At 35.8% G+C, this 20,623-nt stretch overlaps 1 protein-coding gene across 2 annotated transcripts in view; it reads left to right on the top strand.

Annotated features, from left to right (window-relative positions):
* Positions 1-3,851: 3,851 nt before the first annotated feature.
* si:dkeyp-115e12.6 (centromere protein F) overlaps positions 3,852-20,623 on the top strand; it is a 59,809-nt gene continuing 43,037 nt past the window's right edge. Inside the window, exons 1-6 of one of the 2 annotated variants that reach the window (XM_056471777.1) lie at positions 3,852-4,042; positions 11,084-11,313; positions 13,541-13,737; positions 17,082-17,185; positions 17,475-17,518; positions 17,621-17,882. In XM_056471777.1, the coding sequence (XP_056327752.1) occupies positions 11,152-11,313; positions 13,541-13,737; positions 17,082-17,185; positions 17,475-17,518; positions 17,621-17,882 (769 nt within the window). In that variant the 5' untranslated portion in view covers positions 3,852-4,042; positions 11,084-11,151. Of the gene's footprint in view, positions 4,043-11,083; positions 11,314-13,540; positions 13,738-17,081; positions 17,186-17,474; positions 17,519-17,617; positions 17,883-20,623 lie in introns of both variants that reach the window. The other variant, XM_056471776.1, reaches the window with a different exon arrangement.

Genomic DNA, 20,623 nt, shown 5'->3' with positions numbered 1-20,623 from the left:
TAGACTGCAATTCTGCACAAGACATTTGGCCAGTGGAGAAATGGTCATGCCCAACTGAGCCTGGGTTCTCTCGAGGTTTTTTTTTCACCTTCGCCTATTGGTGAAGTTTTTTCCTCGCCACTGGCTTGCATTGTTTGGGATCTGTAGAGCTGCGCATCGATGGATTTGCTCTTCAGTGTTTGGACCCTCAGTAGTGATTATTAAACCTCACTGAACTGAGCTAAACTGAACTTAAACTTTGAAAAGTGAACTACACTGTTTCAATTTACTATGATCTTTAATGTGAAGCTGCTTTGACACAATCTACAATGTAAAAGCGCTATACAAATAATGGTGAATTGAATTGAACTTAAACCAAAGTCCCTTTAAGGCAAGTCATTTCACTTTGGCGGCCATCTTTGAAAAACCTTTCAGGCATTATGCTCGGGCATTCTGTCTGAATAGGGAAACATCAAATTCTCCAAAACTGCTTGCCAAGCTTACCACTGAATTTCATATTAGGAATCACCAATAAAATTAAACATCAACTTTCTCTTTAGTTTCATTTTTAAACGTTCAATCACACAAAACCTGCAGAAACTCACGCCTTGTCCAAGCCCCTCCCCCAGAGTATCATCAGTCAACAGTGATCATGGCTGGTACTAGAAGGCAGGCTTTAATTGCCATATAGCGATCGATGATTGGCTCCTGTACTAGTAGGCGGGGCTTTATTCACCATATTGACTGTTACACTTTTCCACATTCAAAAAGATACATGTGACACATCTTGTGTATTCTAGAGTCTTTGCTTAAATTAACTGTCTCATTTTTGTCTTCAACTAGCAGTAATTTATTTATTATTTTTTTAGACCCTTTTCAATTTGCATATGAGCAAGAGGGGGACAGATGACGCTATGATAGCAGTGACTCATCATATTAATAAACATTTAGAGGATCCAAGCTCATATGCACGACTTTTATTTGTTAATTTTAGTTCAGCTTTTAACATGTTGCAGCCACATCTTTTAATTAAAAGCTAAATGATTTTAAAGTTCATCCATTATTAATTAAATGGTATTACTCTTTTTCTTAACCGATCGTAGACAGCAGGTTAGTCTTAATGGAACAATTTCTGAGCCAAAATTTCTGAATACGGGAGCTCCACAGGGCTGCGATAGCTCACCGGTTTTGTTCACTCAGTATACAGATGCGTAGATGTTTGTATTTTAAGAATTACATTATTAAATTCTCAGACGATACTGTCATCTTAGGGTTATTGAATAAGTATAGAGATTTATCGGAATATTTTTCACAGATTGGAAGATTTGCGAGTTGGTGCGATGACAATCTTCTAGCTTTGAATGTCAGTAATACAAAAGAGATGGTCTTTGACCCTAGAGGAATTGGTGATCATAGGCCTGTGACCATCAACACTCAAACCATCACACAGGTCACTTCATATAAATATCTTGGTGTCTTCTTTGATAACTCACTGAAATGGAATATACATGTTGATAATCTCTGTAGTAAGCTTCAGCAATGACTGTTCTTTTTTACGACGTCTATGAATTTATGGAGTGGGTCAGAAATGTATGATCATGTTCTATAAGGCTGTGTTTGAGAGTTTAATGAGGTACGGCATCACAGCCTGGTTGGTGTCTCTGCAGCTGAGATCTAAGGTAATCGTTTGATTCACACTGCCTGGAAAATTATTGGTGTATCAGAGCTGATATCACTGCAGGTTATGTATGAACAGGACACATTAAGATGTGCTAAACAAATAGTTGTTACCTTTGGGGAAAATTTCCAAGAGTGTTTATTTCCAAGAGTGTAGATGAATAATGATGTATTAATATGTAAGCTAACATTATTTTATTATGAATTAATGATGGGTTAATGTATGCACTAATCACGAACTAACTTTAACTACAACATGAGTCAAGAGTTCATCAGTAAATAATGGTTACCCTAATACTTGTTAGCACATGTAGTTAATTAATGTACGAATTAACTTTTAAGTTTAAGCTAAATGTAACCAACATGAACTCATGAGCTGTTAATGTGTAATTATGTCATGACTTTACTTGGAGGGGCACATCATCATTATCTCATCCATAACTACTCATGAACTCCTGTGTTTAAACTGTTGATGTTGATAGAACACTTTATTATTGTTATTAAGTGTAAATGCTCAATAGACGTGCATAATGAGTTCATCATGAGTAGTTAACAATGGGTTAATGATGATGTGCCCCTCCAAGTAAAGTCACGGAATAATTATACATTAACATATCATGAGTTCATGATGGTTTAATCAATCATAAACTAATCTGGTAGTTAATACATTAATTAACAAACAATCATGTACTAACAAGTAATTAAGGTAGCTGTTATTCACACATGATCTCATGTGACTCATGTTGCAGTTAAAGGTAGTTAGCGCATCCATTAATTCATGATAAAGAAATGTTTAGTTTACATATTAACACTTCATTATTCATGTACTGTTATTGTAAAGTGTTACTGTTAACATTTTAGGCTCGTGTGGAGCACAAAATGTGTGCCTTCAGCAACGGTAGGCCTAATAGGCCTAGTTGAAAGTTTAATTTTGTTGACTTAAAAAAACCAGGTCTAAACCTCGATGAGCATACAGTGGCTAACTAACCTGAAAAAGAAAACTCCAATAATTATCCCCTTCAGACCCATCTTCAGCATGACAAGGTTTCACTGAGAAGTGTTTGGTGTCAAACGTAAAATTTATTGAGTCACATCACCAGCAGGGGTCACTCATACTTCATAATATATTTAATAAACAAAAGATTTTTCTGAAGTTCAATAACAAATGTCAAGAAGTCACGAGATCAGATATGAACGTTGTTTATTCCGTCTGAATCCAGAAGTAATAGTTTAGTAGTTTCAGGTATCAAGAGTTTGATACACAAATACACTGATATCATTTTTTCCTTATACAAGTGTGTGTGTGTTGCCCTTCCAGCTGCAACCCATCACTGGGAAACATCCATACGCACTCGTTAACACACATACACTAAGGACAATTTAGCTTACCCAATTCACCTATACCACATGCTTTTGGAATGTGGGGGAAACCGGAGCACTTAGAGGAAACCCGCGCGAACACGGGGAGAACATGCAAACTCCACATAGAAATGTCAACTGACCCAGCCGGGGCTGAAGACTTTTCAAACTTAATTTGTTTGATTATTTATTCATTCATTTGTGTATTCATTCATTTATTCACGTTTCCTTTATTGCATATTATTAATTCGTTCATTTCTGTTTTTTTTGTTTTACTATTAGTCAATTATTTATTAATTCATTACATATTTATTCATTTAATTGTCCGTGCATTCATTTCCTTATTCATTTATTGAAGTTTATTTACGACATAAACTCTTTACGTGTAATGAAAAGAAATAAATATAAAACACCTTGCTAGTGTTTTTCAGTGTGTTGTATAGGGACTCTGGCAAATGTTTTGCGAATTGTATTTTATTTAATTATATATATATTTTTTTATTTTATTGCAGTTTATTGCAATGTATTTTATTTGATTCCAATTAATTTTATTTTATTTTAATTTATCAAACAAATAAATGAATTTTGATAAATGAATTATACTTTGCCTCCAATGCTGGTTAATTTTAAATACCTAAAATAAATATCATGAAATGTTTGAAAAACTTCGTGAGCAGAAAACAAATATAATGTGTCACTTTATTTAAAAAAAATATTAAAATAAAATGTAAACAAAAGACTGTGGGCGCCACTGCACTTCAGCTCACCTCTCAAATCCCCGCCTACCACGTCACGTCACGGACCCTCGCGGCTATCGTCAAATCAACTTCGCCAGTTGTGAGGGGCAGGAGATTCAGCGACCGCGTGTGCTCAGCTTGACTGGGGAAAAATAACGACAATCTGGAACCCTTAAACGGTCAAACTTTCCATCTTCAACGCAAATACACGTCGTTTTTATTTCAGTAAAATCCTCGCGAACGCGGATTAACACATCAGAATCACCGCGCTTCAGAGAGATCAACAACCGGTAAGTGATGCCACGTTGTTTGAATTTTGATATTTTATTTAATCTGTGCGGATATTGTTTTTAATTCGTTTTTCCTAGTAGAGAACCAATTTAAAATGCACCCTCAGCAAACTCCTGACTTTTAGTTTACTGTAAACACTCCAGCCGAATTTCCTAATCCTACTAAGGAGAAGGTTTATCTCATGAATATTAATTAGTAATATTTCTCACAGCTTCCGATCATTTTAGTCTAATGAATATTCATGAGCCACCACCTTACCGTAGTAGGATTCATAAATTCGCTGAGGTTTACTTTTGTGAATGTGGCTTAGAGTGGAGATTAAACTTGAGGCAAGAACGTATATTATCATCTCAGTAGGGAACATGGTTGTTATTACCTCAGGCTGGCGTCAGCTGTGTTTGAAAGCACATCTTTGGTGCTTTGTCATGGAAATGTAGCTTCTTGGAGATCTGATCAGGGTGTTCACAGTTTCACAGCTCGTGGGCCGGATTTTCCTCATTCCTCTCTCAGCTGTGTAGTCCTCTTCTGTTATTGCCTGAAAAGAGAAACAAAACACGGTAGGTTGGGTGATAGTGTAAATGTACTCTTCCACTGTGTGTGTGTGAGGTCTTGTTTTTATATCCCTTGGGGACTTAAACCTGAATCCACACAGACTCATGGGGACTTGTATCACTGTTAGGTCACCATGGTAAGCAAGCTAATAAGTCATCCAGGATGAAGTTTATTGAAAATGTAAAACTGCAGACTGTTTCCTGTGTGTATGTGTGTGAGATAGGTCTTGTTTTTATATCTCATGGGGACTTGTCACTGTAGAGTCACCATGGTAAACAAGCTAATAAATCATCCAGAATGAAGTTTGTTGAAAATAAAACTGCAGAATGTTTTCTGTGAGGGTTTAGGGGTAGCGTTTAGGTAAGATACAGTCTGTACAGGGGGCGGATTTAACCAATAAGCTAGGTAAATGGATGCTTAGGGACCCCTGAAATCTGGGCGCCCCAAATAAATACATAGAAGTGTAAATTATGCCTATAAGATTTATATTACATCTTTTTCTTTCATTTTGTAACATGAGGGTCAAAGAAATCCTAACATTTTAATGTAATTATTATGTCTGCAAATTTGTCAGCCATCCCCAATCATGAAGCTTCCAGCAGTCAAATCGAGAAGACTATAAATGGAGGCAGGAGTCAGCTCTAAGTAGGTGGACCTTCGAGCACCAAGTGGGCTGTACAAACCTGGAGTTTTTATTTATTTAATGCCTTGAACATGACACAGAGTCCAATATTGTGCTTTATGAATATTACACCCACCCCAACCCTAAACCCAACCTCACAGTAACCTAATGTGTTTTATTAACATCACCTACCCCAACTCTAAACCCAATCTCACAGTAACCTGGTGTGTTTTATTAACATCACCTACCCCAACCCTAAACCCAACCTCACCGTACCCTGATGTGTTTTATTAATGTCTACACCTACCCTAAACCCAACCTCACAGTAACCTGGTGCGTTTTATTAACATCACCTACCCCAACCCTAAACACCAACCTCACAGTAACCTGGTGCGTTTTATTAACATCACCTACCCCAACCCTAAACACCAACCTCACAGTACCCTGGTGTGTTTTATTAATGTCTACACCTACCCCAACCCTAAACCCAACCTCACAGTAACCTGGTGTGTTTTATCAATATCTGCTCCACCTACACCATTTAAACACAACCTACTTGTGGTTTAAGTCCCTCCCACTTGGAGATCTCCGGGCTGCAGCAATGCCTACATGGTCAAATCAGCTAAAGATTTAGTTTTTAAAAGCAAAATAGTTGATTGATTTTATTTTTATTGTTGTAAATTCATTTTGAGGAAAATAATTATTTAAAATGTAAAGATTTCATTAAGCTAAAACATAGAAAAGGAGAGAAAAACCTGCAATATAAATAAATAAAAGTACAAAAGGGCATTTTAGGACTGTTGGGCCCCTTGGCTGGAATTGCTTAGTCCACCATCCCCCCTAATCAATAAATCCACTTCTGTATATGTATAGTATAAAAACCATTCTGTCTACATGGTATAAAATGCAGGGTTAGTAGACTGTAAAAGATATGGGTTTAGTATCCCTGACGTCACCCATGGGTTTTTGAAGAACGCAAAAGAACCTAAATGTAGGCGTAGACATAGATTTTGTTTGCACGTCATAGCACTGGGGTTACCAAACAAGGGCAAAGAGGCGGAGCTACAAACACCTGCTAACATTTTGCTTAGATGGGCTTTTCTTTGGGAGAAATGCTAAATATGTTTATTACTTGCAACTCGTTTTTTTCTGACCACATGTGCTTGGTTATTTACTATATCAATAAAGTGACGTTTTTCTACAGGAGGAAAATGCTAATTACTTTCAAACACTTAAAATAAGGTCTGTGTTAGTAAATACAAAACTATTTATAAAATCCAGGCATAACACTGTATGACAACGTTTCACATGACCGTTCTATAGCCTACAGCTAATCAATCTGTCAGATTCTGGAGTGCATTACAGGTCTAAAGAAGATGATAAATGATCTTAAGTAAAACAAATACATTTATAGAGATGGTATTTAAGTATATAATTTCAATTACCTGGTTACCAGAGGCCATGTGAATGGTTTGTGAGCACAATTAAGTGCACACAGCATGCCATATTATCTGATAATTGTAAGAAATAATTCCAAAAAGCAACTGACTGTGTAAAGCCAGCTGGAATCATCTGAGGTGAAGTGACAGTGATCAGCGAGACCTAGCTGTCACTCAAGTATGCAGACTTAATATAACCTAATATTAAGGCAACGGATGAGTTATAAAAAAAATCTCCCCCCTCACAGGTGTTATGAAGAATAATATTAGCTATCTGAACCAAAATTGTTCTTTGTACCAGGCTGTAAACACCATTTTTCTGCTGTAAAGTTGGCCATTTTAACAGTGTAGTCAATAGAAGTCTGCTCTATTATGGAGTCAGGACTAGCGGAATTTCGATGAATTGCAGTTTCAGTTACTTCCGTATTTGCTTCACGAGGGAGAGCGGGAGGTTGCTGCTTGGGTTCCACATAATTCATTCTTGTTGTACCAACACAAATCGATTAAGTTAACTTAACAATTTCAAGTGGATTGAACCAAAAGTTGTTCCACAAAGTATCGCGGCAATAATTGTTTCAGCTCATTTTAAATAAGTAGTTTGAGTAAACAGCTAAAATCTTTCTGTTTTTGAGTGTGTGGGAAGTCCCTACAAGAATAGCAAACATGTGCTGGACTGTTCATTTCAGTTTCAATTTCACTGTCCATTTCTGTTTTCTTGGAAAAGTAGTTCAGCCAAAAACATTCAGCTCTTTATTTTTACAGTTGAAGGCAAAAGTGTAGTAAATATTTCCCTAAATTCCCGAAAGAGCAAGTACATTTTCACTTTTTCTTCTGGGAAAAAGTCTTATATTTGTAGTTTGGTTGAAATACTGGTCAGAAAACAAATTAGTCTACACATTCTTCCTCTCTGAATCAAATTTAGTACAGAAACAAGTACACATAATAAAATATTATTAGGTTAAAAAGATAAAGAAATTTAACACATTGGGCTGTAAAAGCAAAGCGGTTTTAAATTCTAAAACAAAAACAAAAATTAAGGGCAATATTATTAGCCCCTTTATGATTTCTTTTTCCTCAATTGGCTAATATATATGTTGTCTAATCAATGACTTGCCTATTTAACTTAGGTAAGGCTTTAAATATCACTTTATGATGCATACTAGTAACATACTAGTTGTTTAAAATGTTATGCAAAGACCAAAAAAAATTTAATTATGAAAACTATTATGTATAAAAATGTGTTGGAAAAAAATCTCTCCATTAAACAGGAAATATTTGAAACGAATAAAAAAAATCACTGGAGGGCTAATAATTTAGCATTTAACTGTAAATATGTAAATTGATTCCATTTTGAATTGTATGCAACTACTGTGGCTACATTTTACATTTACAATTACATTAAAATAGTTATTTATCATTCATTCATTCATTTTCTTTTCTTCTTAGTCCCTTTGTTATTCTGGGGTCTCCACAGTGGAATGAACCACCAACTTAGCATATGTTTTAAGCAGCGGATGCCCTTTCAGTTGCAACGCATCACTGGGAAACATCCATACACACACACACACACACACAATTGTTGGGTAGTAAAACACAATAGAAAAGTGTTAATAATTAAGCCTAATTGTTTTGCATAAAATAATTTATCACTTGCAACCTGCTTTAGATGTTAAGCTATGCTAGAATTATTTTATATTGCCTATTATATTTTTGAAGTGAATATCATTTTTGTTGATAATTTTTGAAATATTTAGAAAATGTAATTTTTTAAATTGAGTATTTTTTTTTTCATTTCATCTTGTAAATTAAATTGTTTTTAGATATTAGTTTTTTCTAAATGTAAAAAAAAAACATATAATATACGGTCTCACGGTTCGGTTACGATTATCATGACATCGATTCGGTTCAGTTCGATATCTCAATGCATCACGGTGCATTGACGATACTTTCCATACACAGTTTAATATTTTTCTTCACTGCCCAACAATTCTTTAATAAATAATTCAAACAAAATGTATAAATATTTATGTATTATTTGTAACACAATTTATCCTTTAAAACAAACAGCCGAGAGGAGAGAAAATGTTACCTCGCGACAGAAAGTTAAATGTCTCTCACAATGAGAGAGAGAGAAATTTTACTAGAGAAGTTTACTTTCATTTTTTACCCTAAAAGTGAAAAAGGCTTCTGCTGTAACTTCAGTGTCAGTGAAAGACTCCAGCAAACACACACGCAGTGAATTGTGCAGTGGTTCAGGGTTTTTAAGTAGTTGGAGCATTTTAATTAATCTCACTCGCCTCCCTTCCCATAGTAACCTACTGAGACATAGCACATATGAGATAAATGACGTCAGTACGTAATAACCGGTTATGATCTATTACTGAACCAATACCGATTTGCCTGCATCTGCATCGCGGTGCACCATAGAAACAATTAATTTTGACACCCCTATAAATGAAACTTCACATCACACGCTATTTATGTAATCATAAAAATAGTTAATATAACTACAGTTTAATAATAAAAAACAGTCATTCAGAAATGTGCACCGTCGCCCTGTCTCAGCGTTGTCTTGTTCACAAGAGAAGTAAATGTCCCAGCAGTAAATGAATTGTTCTTTTCAGACAAATAATGTATTTGAATTTGTTAATCCATTTCACAAAGGGGCGGACTGAATGATTCATTGATGCATCGGATGACATATTTTGTTTTTGAGTTGGACTGTCAGTCTCCATCCTTTGTAATCGCTTAACAAAAACAACCAGTGTACAGTGTTTCTTTCTATGTGTTATAAAGAAAATATGATGTTATACTGGTTAAGACTAACACCTGCTTATATAATGACTAAATCTTCTGTTTTCAGTTTAACTTGGTGTTTTGGCAGCAGAAGTCCCTCAAGAGTGTTTCCATGAACACTCTGACAAACACACTCACAATTGCTATGATATTCTTTATATGAATATGCAAACACACGGATTCATTTGAGCTTTTATCATGTTATAAATATGAGATTGTGAACTGATATTTCTAGTCCGAAACAAGTACAGACATCTGAGTGTGTCTCCCCTCAGGCAGAGCACAGATCCTCATGAAAAACAGCTCAAGCCAGATGTTTCCATATAGTTTAGTTTAATTTAGTTTATACACTTTATTGTCCGCAGTGGAGGAAGTTGTATTGGACCCTAGGCGTGCATTTGCCTACACTGAACAAAAAAACAAGTGAACACAAAAATAACATTCAAAGAAGAGAATTACATGCTCAAGTCTGAGTCTGAAAATAAATGATGCGAGGCATCAGATTTTATTTTAGTAGCTTCAATAAGAACTGATCATTGCTAATGATTGTAAAAATCCCTTTTCTCTATGATTTCCATGGCTGTCTTTACAGGGTGTCCGAGGGGTCTTAAAAAGTATTAAAAGATGATAAATCAATTTAGAGAATTTTAAGGTCCCTAAAAAGTCTTAAATGCTGTTACAAGGTATTAAATTTCACATCATTTTTGATTATACAGTTATGTAATTATAATTGTATGATAAAGTTCAAAATTTTGGGATGCTGTGTAGCTTATGAAATCGATAAAATCCTGCTATATTTGATGTCACACACCAAGGCAGCACTGTTATTTCTGCTGTACTATAGGTGACACCTTCTGGATTAACGTTTTTATAAAGTATATGAATGTTTCTTACAATCAGTATTTAGTGAATATATTTAAAATGTCGCCAATGTTACCGGTTCAGACCTAAAATGGCGATGAGGTCTTAGAATATATGGAAAGAGTCTTAAAAACGGTCTTAAATGGCATTGAATTTTACTCTCTGATTCCCATGTACCCTGCTTCAACAAACGTGCAAGCTTGGCTTTAGAACAAACTGTAATGCTTTTAAAACCATACTTTTAAAACATATTCTATTATGCTTTCAATTACTACTGCGTAAAATAAGATGAAATAAAATCGCTACATTTCGCTGAACCTCCAAAACTCTCAATCTCCATTAAAGAAAAATGCAACCGTTGCTCCACATGTGAACAAATACTGCCCGCATGTAACTTGACTTGGTGGCTCAGTGGTTAGCACTGCACCTCACAACAAGAAGGTCGCTGGTTCGAGTCACGGCTGGACTAGTTGGTGTTTCTGTCTGGCGTTTGCATGTTCTCCTCGGTTTCCTCCGGGTGCTCCAGTTTGCCCCACAGTCCAAAGGCTTGCTCTATAGGTGAATTGGATGAACTAAAATTTCCCATTGTGTTTGAGTGTGTGTGAATCCAAGATTGTGTGGGTGTTTCCCAGTACTAGATTGTGGCTGGAAGGGCATCCGCTGCGTAAAGCATATGCTGGAATAGTTGATGGTTCATTCCTCTGTGGTGACCCCTGATATTTAAGGGCCTAAGAATGAAAATGTTAATATGAACTCTCTTCTGTGTCCAGTGCTGGAAGATGATGAGCAGCTGAAGGATCTGTGAACTCTTATGACAGATCTGTAATCGTCTGCCACGATGAGCTGGGCTGGAGACGACTGGACCGTGGGTCTGACGGGTCACGTCCTGCAGAAGGTTAAACAGCTTCAGGCTCAGAACGAGAAGCTGAACAAGGAGAAACAGCAGAGGCAGCTACAGCTGGACAACTCTGAGGCCGCTCTGCACAAACAGAAGCAGAAGGTCAGTTATGATGATGAAATCTGCACCCACAGACTTCTGCACTTACTTTTTTTGAGTCCATTCTGTTTATATAATGATTTAGGTAATTGTGTGGAATTATTGTACATTGTCTATTTCTTCAGTTTTATATATTAGTTATATAAATTTTATTAAAATTATTGAATAATATGCGAATGTTTAGGTGGTTTATGTGCAATATGTTTTGAAATATTTCAAATAATATTTCAATAATATGTCTTCTAATAGATCTATTATATGAGATACTTAGCCTCAATCCCAGTTCTACTCCTTAGCCCTTCCCCTTACCCCTACCCCTCGTTTTGTGCGTGCCCGTGAATGGGTAGTGGTGTCCCAATTCTCTTTAGCTTGAAGGAGTAGGGCTAAGGGCAAGGGGTATACACCCCTTCAAACGAAGATTTTTCAGGACCACACTCGAAACCAAGGGCTAAGAAAAATTTCCCAGAATACACTAGCAACAGCTGCACCCGGAAGTATGAAGATCCACAAATTAGTATTTTTTTTGTCATTATTACGAATTTTTACAACAAACAAACACATGTTTTAATATATTCATAACCGCGTTCATGTTTTACCGTCATGCTTTAAAAAAAAAAACGCTAAAATAAAAACCGCTAAATTTTGCGATCTATTTGCAATCTATAATGCCTTATAATAGCTCCTGTACAGCAGTCCCACAACATTCTGACACTCGATGACACTGGAATACCCTGTCAGAAAAGTCTAGTGGCTGGGAATGGGCTTTTTACAGTGTCTGCTATAATGTTAATGTTGTTTTTGGTGTGTTTACATGATGAATATGGCCACTATGTAAATGCACAGTACTGTTGTGATCTTATTTACACATTAGATCGTTATGATAACATAATATATGCCTTCAGTGATCTCCTGAAGATAAATACCAAAAAATACAAAACACAGCTGGAATAACTACAGCATTCGCGATTGTCTGATCTCATATGAAGCAAGAGATCGCAAGGACATATGATGACGTATGCAGGTGCTGTAGTGCTGTCCCAATTCTTAGGGGTACATTTTGAAGTCCTTCCCCTTAACCCTCGATTGGAAGGGGTAGGGGTACAAAAATAGAATTGGGATTGGGCCTTACTGTAGCTTTGTTTACTAAACAAGTAGTACTAATTAGATTTGCGTTGTATACCTTAAATAGAAGTTATTAATACTTTTTCATAGGTTAATTTAATAGGTTAGTTGCTGTAGTCTGAAAATTATTCAGCAAAAATCCACATAGTAAAAAAAAATCTAAGCAGAAATAGACTGCAGATTCTGTTTGCCTCTGGATATAAGCTTGTAATGAATAAACAAATATGGAAGTAAAATGCAAAAAGGGGTCCCAAGTTAAAGGGTTATCAGAATGTGTCCTGTTTTATTTTCTGCGCCAAAACAATAACTAGGACACATGTTAAGACCACGATTTATGGAAACTACTCACTAAAAAGACATTCAGTTTGACTTATTTATGTCAAAAGAAATCTTTTCAGATGTATTAACAACAATAATTTTATGATATTTTAAAAGACATTAGTATTGCAATTAAATGTCTAGGTAAAATACAAAAACGTTTTCCCCTTTGAACACGATATGTTTTATTTTTTGAAAGAGTAAAAATATTTTGGAGCAGTAAACATGTCAGGCTAAATAATTCAAATAAACTTTTGCGCTCTTCATTAGTTTCAAAAACACAGATTTCTTTACAATTTAAAACGGCATCTTTGAATATCTTTTCTGCAGGAGATACCGTTGTCCTAAAAAAAAAAAAATAAACGTAAATAAAAAAAATCTTACAGACACCTTAGGAACGGTATTACAGAATTTTGGAGGTTTTAAAACCTTTACTTTTCCAAACCATGGTATACCTTGAAAAAGGTTATCGTCCCATGCCTAGAGCCACATTAAAGCAAGAGACCACTGTATTTGTAAACTCCTGCAATTGCTTTTCAATACACTAATAGAATGACTTGGACTCTTTTAGACTCATACTATAAAGCCTTGATTGAAAAGACGCATCAGAGTCGTGTAGTAGACACAAAACAAATATATGACCAAGTAGACTTTCAAGGGTTAACAAAGGCACTTAAGCAATGCAGAAATAACTGCTTGGAAGGACACCAAATGGAAAGTTGGCTGAAAGTTTGAGCACAGCTGTAGCACAAACAGTGTGGGATGTTATGTACGTCTTCCTGTCTGTCAGCATGAGGAGGTGCGTGTGGAGCTGGCCGCGGTTCAGAAGGAGCTGGGAGGAGTACGAGAGGCGGCGCAGGCCGAAGTGCGGAGCAGAGAACGTCTGGCTCACGACCTGCAGGCCAAAACGGGTCAAGTGCACTCGCTGGAGGGACAGCTGGAGTCTGCCAAAAAGCTGACACAAAGCCTCACACAGGAGATCAAACGGTGAGACGCGCTCCTGCAAACATTCCTGTCTGTTTACATACCAGACAGAACCAGATCATCAACATTAATTAGCAAATCACTGAATATTTTAGTTCTTACTCTGATCTGCCAGTACTTTTTATCTACTACTGTAGGTTATTCACAACACTGTCCTTAAGAAACGAGAAAATCCTACTCTCCTGTGTCAAGTAGTACACACTCACACACTCTTTTTTTACTTCAAAAGTGCCTTTTTTAGGTATCTGTACATTATTAGGGACTGAGCACCTACGATGCGGGGCCCCTATTGGAATTCATCTATTTCTTCTACTTCTTCTTCTCTAGAATAAATTGCATTTTTGAGGGTTTAAACATTTACGTTGTGGAAGTGGGTGTGACACAATAGCTCAACAGCGCCACCTATGCACTTTTGACGAAGTGGCCTCCGAGCTACGTTTCATGCACGCGTGCAAAAATTGGCACACACATCAAACATGCCAATACCTACAAAAAAGTCTCTTGGAGCGAAATCTCAAACCCAACAGGAAATCGGATATTTTAAACTTCCTTTTCAAAAAAGTGCAGTTTTTGCCATTTACAGGCATTGCATTTTAATAAACTCCTTCAAGGGATTTTATCAGATCAACACCAAAATTGGCTATTGTTGTCTAAAGGCCATGGCCATGTTCAAAATCTAGAGTTGTCGTTGAAAGGCTTGTCTGTGGTGGGCCAACAAACTAATGTTTTTGCCACAAAAACAGAAGTTGTTATAACTCAGGCATGCGTTGTCTGATCTGCCTCAAAGTCCACATGTTTGATAAGAGTTCTCACCTGAATACGTTTACATGCCAATATTCAGTTACTATCATATCGCCACCTGCTGGCAACAGGAAATGACATGTTTTACACTCCTCCACAAATTTTATCATGTGTTTTAGCAGTTTAATTCAAAGGCCTTTGTGATGTGAAATTGTGACGATCTAGAGTTTTCGCCGAAGAGTGTGTCCGTGACGGACTGACAAAGGTTAGTGTATCGCCATGGAAGAGGAAGTACTTATAACGTAGACACACAATGTCTGATCTGCCTGAAAATTCACTTTCAATGAGATTCCACTCCTGAAGACATCTACATGCCAATATTGAGTCACAGTCATACAATCCAAAATAAAATACTGTACTTTTTACTCCAGTACTTTTCCTAAGTGAAGCTGAGTAAAACGTGATTTTGAAGTGACGAAATAATGCTCAGAGATGCAATAGTGGTGTGAGTGAGCTGTAATTTCTCAGGTAACCACTTTAATAGGTTTACAAAATGGGCTGAACAATTTATTTGTAAATTGGACTAAACCAAGGGTGTCCAAACTCAGTCCTGGAGGGCTGGTGTCCTGCTAAGGTTAGCTCCAACTTGTTTCAAAACACCTGCCAGGAAGTTTCTAGTATATCTAGTAAGTTGATTAGGTGGTTCAGGTGTGTTTGATTAAGGTTGGAGCTAAACGCTCTAAGACACCAGCCCTCCAGGACTGAGTTTGGACACCCTTGGACTAAACTGATTTATCTGTTCCCACCTCGAATCTCTAGTTGACAACTCACTGATTCAAATGATCTGTTCAGAGCGAGTCTCCAGTTGACAACTCACTGATTCAAATGATCTGTTCAGAGCGAGTCTCCAGTTGACAGCTCACTTATTCAAATGATCTGTTTGCAGCAAGTCTCGATTGACAACTCACTGATTGAAATGATCTGTTTAAAGCGAGTCTCCAGTTTACAACTCACTGATTTAAATGATTCATTGAGATTGAGTCTCCAATTTACAACTTGCTGATTCAAATGATCCGTTCAGAGTGAGTCTCTGATTAAATGATTTCTTCAGAGTGAGGTCCATTGGGTCTTTTTTGTGTTTATATTTTTCTGCACACATTTACATACGTTTTTTTTTATTTTTATTGTTTTATGGTTTACTAGAGTATGTGATGTTACTGTCACTTGTTTGCACACTTAAATGAGCATAACAGTATGGTTATTAAGTGATTATCAATTTTTTGTAATAAAATGTTTATGCTCAAGTACATTAAAATCGTTTGTTTACTTTGACACTAGGAAAAAGGAGGATTTTAGTAATATTTTATTAGGGTATATGTACTTTTACTCAAATTGTAAATGTATTCAAATACTGGTTTGTGTACTTCTACCACTGCGCATTAGTGAATGAACACTGTTTTGACAATACTGGTTCCAGAAGTATTTCCCAGTGATTGTCAAGAAGTCTTTGTTAAACTTTTATGGGCCACCAGGTAAACTACAACATTACCTACTTTGATTTGAAGTTAAGAGGTAATCAGAAAAAAAGACTGAAATACAAGACTGCACACTTAACATCCAGAAAAAGCCTTGCAGATGACGCAGAGGTATTAAAAATGGGGAAATATTAAACATTTAAATTGTATCTCTACAAAAAACATCTTGCACATTTTGTAGTGAATATGAAATGTGTTTACATGATTTTTTTTACGTCTTTTAAAGTCATCAGTAAAATATCCATATTCTCACAGTACAAAATGTAACTGTGTTTTAAAGTTTAAAAGAAGTTTAATGAATCCGATTTCAAGGTTTGGAAAAGTCAAGGTTTTAAAAAAACAAATTTCTGCTATACCACTCCTAAGGTATGTGTAAGATATTTTTATTTATGTTTTTTACGAAGCAAAGATATCCAAAAATACCGTTTTAAATTGTAAAGAAATCTGTGTTTTTGAAACTAATGAAGACAGCAGAAGTCAATGATTTATTTTAATTATTTAGCCTGACATGTTTATTGTTAAAATATTTTGGAAATGTTTCTCAAAATATATTGTGTTCAAAGGGGGAAAAGGTTTTTGTTTTTTACTCAGATTTTTAAAAAGCATATATTTTACAGCAATAATCACAATACCGTCAAACCGCGAAACCGTGATATTTTTATCTAAGGTCATCATACCGTCAGAATCTTATACTGGCCCATGCCTACAGTTGCAGAGCTTGCACTACATTTATTGCAGTATTCAGCTGTATCAGGAATAATATCACAACATGTCATGAGATCATTGGATGCTGTTTAGCATTTGAAAAAAAATGTGACTAAATAGTAACATTGGTTAATTAGCTTGAATAGGTTGTAAATGTACATAAATGTAACACTATGTAAATTTACACAAGCTCAAATGGACAAAGGTTATTTAAAATAATACTAAAATAATTTTGGTGTGACACTGATGGTGAGGTTACAAAATGACCAATACACTCTACGCTCTAGGCCTGAGTATTGACATTAGCCTGTAAGCCCCATTGCTGTATTGACCTAACACCATCTCTCTCTCTTTCTCTGCATGTAGGCTTGAGGCAGAGCTGGAAAAGCTGCAGAAGGGAAATGGCTCTGGGGAATCCACGATGTTTTCCACACCTTGTTGGAACACGAGCTCTCCCTGGGACAACAACGGTACCATCCGTCACGCTTGGCTCATTTGTTTTTCTCACTTTCTGTCTGTTTGTAACTCTTCAAAGATTTGAGCTTGTATCCTGTCATTAAGTAGGGTAAAGAGTGTTTTTTTCCCCCCCTGAAGGTCCCTAAAGACTGATTGCATGGTAGAGTGTGCGATTGCTTTGTCTATCTCTGATTTCAACTTTGTATCCAGGCTCTTTTTTTCCTGGCTTGTATCATGTGTGGGATGCATTCAGAACACTCCGTTCATCACTGTGATTCTTTTACAACCTGTTTTCCACTGCAGGTGGTTTCAGAGCGGAGAGCGAAAGCAAAGCACAGCATGCCAGAGTACGTCACGTATGCATAAACACTTTTAAGAGTAGCTTCTTAATAAGAAATCTTTTGTTTATGACTCTGAATCACGTGTTTGTCTTCTGTCCGCTGTAGCAGCAGCTGCACTTTGGAGACGTCCCCAAGCCCTCAGCAGGCGGGGCCTCCTCCCCGTTTCCACAGCAACCATATAAATCCCCACCCCTCCGGCGCCACGTCCGCCAATCAGAGCCATCCACCCCCTCCTCTGTGTTTCCATGGGAACGTGAAGTCTTGTGGTCCACTCCCAAAGGACGACCGGCTTCCTTGGTTTCATCCAGTGAGGTCATTAACAAGAGCAGTGACTGTGGGATGGAGGACGCCCTGAGGAACGAAATCGATGGTGAGCTTAACCACTGGAGTTCAGGAGAAAAAGAAACATTTTAACAAGTTATTCAGACATCCTTGAGTAACATGTGTAACCTGCACCAGGTCTTTAGTTTTAAAAATACAGAATCTGTATATTGTTTTGATGTTCCTGTCACATTTTCCCAGTTTTATTTTCATATACAGTTGAAGTCAGAATTATTAGCCCCCCTTTAATTTTTTTCTTTTTTTAAATATGTCCCAAATGATGTTTAACAGAGCAAGGACATTTTCACAGTATGTCTGATAATATTTTTTCTTCTAGAGAAAGTCTTACTTGTTTTATTTCGGCTAGAATAAAAGCAGCTTTTAGTTCTTTAAAAACATTTTAAGGTCAAAACAATTGGCCCCTTTAAGCTATATTCTTTTTTCGATTGTCTACAGCAGTGTTTCCCAACCCTGTTCCTGGAGGCACACCAACAGTACATTTTTTGGATGTCTCCCTTTTCTGACCCATTAACTTCAGGTGTTGGAGTCTCTTCTGATGTTATGATAAGTTGATTCAGGTGTGTTTGATTAGGGAGAGGTTGAAAATGTGTACTGTTGGTGTGCCTTCAGCAACAGGGTTGGGAAACACTGGTCTACAGAACAAACCATCGTTATACAATAACTTGCCTAATTACCCTAACCTGCCTAGTTAAGCCTTTGAATGTCACTTTAAGCTGTATAGAAGTGTCTTGAAAAATATTTAGTAAAATATTATTTACTGTCATCAAGGCAAAGATTAAATAAATCAGTTATTAGAAATGAGTTATTAAAACTATTATGTTTAGAAATATGTTGAAAAAATCTCTCTGTTAAACAGAAATTGGAGGAAAAAAATAAACACGGGGGCTAATAATTCGGTCACACTTTACAATAAGGTTCATTAGTTAATGTTAATTAATACATTTACCAACATGAACAATGAACAAAACATTTACTACAGTATTTGTTCATGTTAGTTAACATTAGTTAATGAAATACAGTTGTTCATTGTTAGTTCATGTTACCTCACGATGCATTAACTAATCTTAACAAGCATGGACTTAGATGTTAATAATGCGTTAGTAAATGTTCAATTATGATTAATCTATGCTGTACAAGTGTTGTTCATGATTCGTTCATGTTAGTAAATGCATTAACTAATGAACCTTATTTGTAAAGTGTTACCAATAATTCTGACTTCAACTGTATGTGTAAAACAAATCATATTGTACAAACATTAACAAACGTTTTTTTTTTTAACTTTACCAAAAGCAAACAAAAAAAAAAAAAGATATCAGAGAGATTAAAAAAAAAAAAGTAATAATTAAATGTAAAAAAAAAAGCTAATTTAAACGTAAAGCAAGCAACTACGAAATGGAAGGTAGATGTACCAGAAAAGGTCCCCAAATTTGTTCAAAAGTCCTTGGTGATTCTCTAACAATAGCCATGTTTCCATCCAAAGATGCAAATTAAATTTATGCGCTAAACCGGAATATTGCATAAACCATTTTTTTCATCCAACGAGTCAAAGAGAAAAAATCGTCACTTCCTGATTAACTGACGCCAAATATCAAAAGTAAAAATGGGATTTACTGTGGTAGGGGAAACTGCGTGAATCTTTTCTTTATTTAATAAATTACTTGCGCCTCAGAAGACAAATGACAACACGCAGTGAACACGTGGTGGTGTTTGACTTGACAGTTCTGGAGGTAATAAATAATATAACAACACTAATACTGAAATGGTTAAGGTGTTTTAAAATGACCAAAACAGCATTTCAGATGTTTTACAATGTGCTCAGCCTGCTGGTTTGTCCAATCACACACATTTTTAATCATCACATGATCTCTTATAACAAAATCACATGACTTTAATGCGGATACTGGAATTTCAGTAAAAGTGTTTCTGTTGTAGTTGTAGCGCATCTTTTCCTATCGAATAAAAAGTTTATCATACTCAGTTATGCATATACGTTTTTTTTTTAATGCACGTTTTCAAAATTTGTGTGCATCTCAGCTACTGAACAGTATTTTCTAAGGGGTGCAGTAGGAAATAAGTTCAATCCAATGATTTGTAGATAATGAGATGACTACCAGGTAATTAAAACGAAGAAAAATTTTCCAGCCGTTCCAGCCAGAAGTGTAAAGTGTTTTTTATAATGAACTGTATCTAGTAGTTAAGTTTCCCCCAATATCCAGATTATAGGATCATAACTGCATTCGATATCTGTAATTTTTGATGATATGTCAATTATACAGGCCTGCCAACTTTTGGTTTTAGCTTGAAGTGGGAATTTATGCCCCCCCCCTCCCCAATTAAATTATAAATATATAAAAATTATAAATTAGTTATTTTAATACACACTTTTTATAAAATCTTGCATTTTCCCCCCTTTTATTTATTATACCATTGATGGGTACATTTATTTGAATAAATCATTATAATTAATTTAAATAATATATTATAGGAGAATTACCATTACTTCATAGGTGTTATTAGAATTCAGTGCAATTACTTACAACGTTATCACATTTATGAAATCTAAATGTTTATTTCTAAGAAAATAACATAAATATTGCAAAAACAATTCAGATTATTTTTCTCCCACTCCCCAAAGCAGTTATTTGCGTATTAGTTTAATCCCAGATGAAAAATATAAGTGATGAAAGGATAGGAGAAAAGCCTAAATATATATTTTACCTAAATATTTTAAAGTATTTTTGGCAAAGTGCTTCATACAAAACAAATTTA

This window comes from Danio aesculapii, chromosome 14, assembly GCF_903798145.1.
Source record: "Danio aesculapii chromosome 14, fDanAes4.1, whole genome shotgun sequence".
Taxonomy (NCBI): Eukaryota; Metazoa; Chordata; class Actinopteri; order Cypriniformes; family Danionidae; genus Danio; species Danio aesculapii.
Note: the sequence above shows the minus strand (reverse complement) of the source record. Positions and strands in the feature narration are given on the sequence as shown.